The following is a 3,866-nucleotide window of genomic DNA, read 5'->3' on the forward strand; positions in this document are numbered from 1 at the left end:
TTGAATTTCATTTTGTTAGATAGTGCCCAGTGTTCAAATCAGTCAGGATCCTTCTGTATCTTAAGCCTGTCTTCTGGAGTGTTGGCTATTCCTGCCAGTTTGATGTCCTCTGCAAATTTGATGAGTTCTCCATCTATCCCCTCATCCAAATCATTGATGAAGATGTTGAAGAGCACTGGGCCCAGAACAGAGCCCTGGGGCACCCCACTACACACTTCTGTCCATGTAGATGCAGTTCCATTGAGGACCACATGCTGAGTATAGCCAATCAGCCAGCTACAAATCCAAAGAACCAATTTTTCCCCAAAAGGAATCATGTAGTGAGCCACAAGGCAGCCAACACCAACAGGTTCTAGCTTGTGCATTGAGTATCAAACAAACAATGAGCACGAGGACAAAATTTTCACATCAAAATGCAAAATTCAATGAGTTTCAAAGCAGCTGAGTACCCAGATACCACTTGGTCTGTTTAATATCAGCCGTAAAGGCACAAGAAAAAGACAGGGCAGAGAACTGGCAATTGTATGTGAAAACACAATTCCAAAGGACACACGTTGGCCTAAATCAGGGCTTTTCAACCAGTGGTACGGGTACCACCTGTGCTACATTGGTACCTGGCAGGTGGTACACGACCATCGTAGAAAAGTGGTAGTGGGGGAGGGGAATGAGCTGAACCAGTGGCAACATTGCACAAGCCTGAGCGAGAGACGGCTGGAGCTGCAGGGCTGTCAGGGCTCAGTGGAAGTGTCAGGATCAGTGCCAGCCTCCAACTGGAGCTCGGCGCTGATCCTGGCATGTCTGCCGAGCCCAGAAGAAGCGCCAATCAGCTGGAATGTTGCAGCATCTCCAGGCTCTTGTGATTTACATTCAGATGCTTGGCAACTGATTCATATTTATGACGGTCACAGTGTCCCAGGGTCATGTGAAATGACCAAAACCTGCTGCAACCACCCAGCAGAGGGGGGGGGAAATAAAAACCAAACACTCCACCTCACCCCCGCTGCCAATCCTCCACAGAAATGCTCACAATAATGAAAACCTTGTACAGGAGGAAGAGCGCCTCCAGGTGGGCAGGCAGGTGTCTTGCTCGGCTGTGGCTTGGGGGGCACTTTTTTCAGTGCCATTGTAACTTCGAACAGTCACTAAGTGAACTGTTGTAAGTTGAGGACTACCTGTACTTCATCACTTTTTTCCTTTTTTTTTTTTTTTTTGGTCATCAAGTTTTTGACACCTTGCTAGGCGACTGGTGGTACTCGGATGAGGTCATATCCTAAAAGTGGTACAATGGGTGAAAAGGTTGAAAAACCCTGGCCTAAATCACATGTAGATAATGAGGCTGAGATAGACAGCAAGACGTTCTTTAGTATTTGGGATGCAACCTCCAACCTTGAACAAAGCTTATTAGGGATGTTGTCTGAAATAGAACACCATCCATGAACCCAGTTTTCAAAAAAACAACAACCTTGATCATTCTAAAGCATTCAGGCTATAGCTGTGAGCTATTGCCCCAGTCTACAAAATCATAGAGAGGGGACTATTTATCATTAGACACAGGCAGCCATTTGTTCTCCTACCAGACAGCCATGCCAGTGGAGCCTTTCACAATCTTCTTGGCACAGGTGATGTCATCTTCAAGATCAGGATTTAGCAAATCTTAAGACAGACAGACAGACAGACACAGAGAGAGAGAGAGAGAGAAAGAGAGCAACACAAGCAACAAAGGAAGATGTTAGAAAGGTGTGAACGTCGGCGTCAACTTCCCTCCGCCCAGTACGCTCCCACAGAGAGGGCCTCCTCAGGGTGCCACCGGTCAAAGAATGCCGACTGGTGGCCCCCAGGGGGAGGGCGTTCTCTGTGGGTGCACCGGATCTATGGAACCATCTTCCGGTCGAGCTCCAGATGGCGCCCGATCTCTGCTCCTTCCGGCGCGATCTTAAAACCCATCTCTTTGAACAAGCTGGCCTGGCCTGATGGGACGGGGTTGGATTTTATAAATGGATCTTAACTTTTAATTTGTATTAATTTATTACGGGCACTGTTGTTTAATTACTTTTTAATAATTTTTAATTTTTGTATCTTGTTTTTATGTATTGCCCTGTTCACCGCCCTGAGTCCTTCGGGAGAAGGGTGGTATACAAATTAAATTAATAATAATAATAATAATAATAATAATAATAATAATAATAATAATAACAAAGGCAGCAGACTTTCCTTAATAACCCAAAGCTGGAAGAAACTCTTTGAGGCAAAGAAAAGACTACAGTACTTATTTATTCCAGGAGTTTAAAACTGGTGACTCCATGTAGACTTCTGGTGGGTTTATAAAAAGAGTCTAGCTCTAGTCAAGCTTCATTTACACCCCAGAGAGTACCTTTTTCTCCATTAAATATTTGACCCTTCTCCAGATCTGCAATTTGAATAGCCAGCAGGTGGCGATGTTTCAATACATCTTGAGTGGTACAGTTGTTTTGATGGGAGAGTGGGGGAAATAAGAGAAATTACCATTACACATATGGTAATGTACAGAAAAATTAAGAAAAGCAAGCCAACAATAGTTTGCCCGCTTGTTATATTAGTGTGGGGGGGGAAAAAGATTTAACATGATCCCCTCTTTGGAAGAATAGGGGATGCAAGAAACCAAACTTGGTAGGATTCTTTTGGCCAAGGGTACAGATCTCCTTGCTGAATCTAAATCTAAATCTAAACTTCCGTTTTGCACAGGCTCATTATCCTTGACTGTAATGATTTTTAACATTACCATATAAAACAAACTAACCTGAGCAAGCTATGTCACAAATGGCCTTTGATAAGGCACTGTTTTCCTTACACCACAAACCACTGTTGATATGGAAGATGCCATAGTCTTTGCTGCCACCTTTGTGCCGATCAACGGCCTTGGTGTCAAAGCCAGTTTCGTAAAATGCCATGCAGATCCCTGCAAAGGAGAGAAAGAAAGAGAGGTTGCTCCGGAGTTCATTTCACAGCCTTCCACTCATTCTGACTTTCTCAATATTCCAAAATCTGACCAAGAGGCAAGATCCAGCCTAGAGGCCTAGATGTGAAACATGTAAAAACCTTGGTGGAGCAGTGGGCTAATGCCTCCTTAAGTAACACCAGCTGCCTGCAATTAGTGCAGGTTCGCGTCCCACCAGGCTCAAGGTTGACTCAGCCTTCCATCCTTCCGAGGTAGGTAAAATGAGGACCCAGATTGTTGGGGGCAATTAAGCTGACTTTGTAATAATGCCGCTTGGGGGGGGGGGGAAAGCCCTAATAAGCAGGCATATACATAGAATGAAGGCTACTGCTAAGCTTGTAAGCCACCCTGAGTCTTTGGAGAAGGGCGGGATATAAATGGAATTAAAATAAAAAAAATATGTCTGGCGAGTTGAAATTTACCGACAAAGAGAGACTAGTCTCCTTTAAATTCTTTGTCAGTAAATTTAAATTGAACAGACAAATAGTCTGTCACAGAAGAGACCTGTGAACGCTTCTAGATTGGGGTGAAAGGCAAAAGCTCTGTCCCATATTTGGGCAAACCAGGTTGCCCTGATAGACCGGTCTCACCGGAAAACACTTCATATGCATGGAGAATATTCAACTATTCTCATTCCAATATTCTACTCTGACTTCTACGGTATGTCTTGTAGTCCTCTATACATGTGGGACTTCAGTCTCCTATATCCCTAGCTTGCATGGTCATGCCAAGATGCCCTTGTGGAAAAAGCTTTTAAGAAAATCCTCCTTTCAATGTTCACTCTAAAATTGTTTTTAATCTTCCCACTAGATCTTTTGAGATAAACAGCTCTTCCTTCTTTGAAAGACTATATATGCATATGCAGGCGTGTGATGTTTAAAAAAAAAGAGCA

The 3,866-nt window shown here is 43.8% G+C and overlaps 1 protein-coding gene across 1 annotated transcript in view; it reads right to left on the reverse strand.

The window, feature by feature from the left end:
- Positions 1-1,570: 1,570 nt before the first annotated feature.
- Positions 1,571-3,866, reverse strand: part of LOC310634917 (lysozyme C, milk isozyme-like) — a gene marked incomplete at both ends in the record, with an annotated part of 3,324 nt that continues 1,028 nt past the window's right edge. Inside the window, 2 exons of the mRNA XM_083353454.1 lie at positions 1,571-1,653; positions 2,777-2,935. Coding sequence (XP_083209580.1) covers positions 1,571-1,653; positions 2,777-2,935 — 242 coding nt within the window. The remainder of the gene's footprint in view (positions 1,654-2,776; positions 2,936-3,866) is intronic.

This window comes from Vipera ursinii, assembly GCF_947247035.1.
Source record: "Vipera ursinii genome assembly, chromosome: 2".
NCBI classification, from domain to species: Eukaryota; Metazoa; Chordata; class Lepidosauria; order Squamata; family Viperidae; genus Vipera; species Vipera ursinii.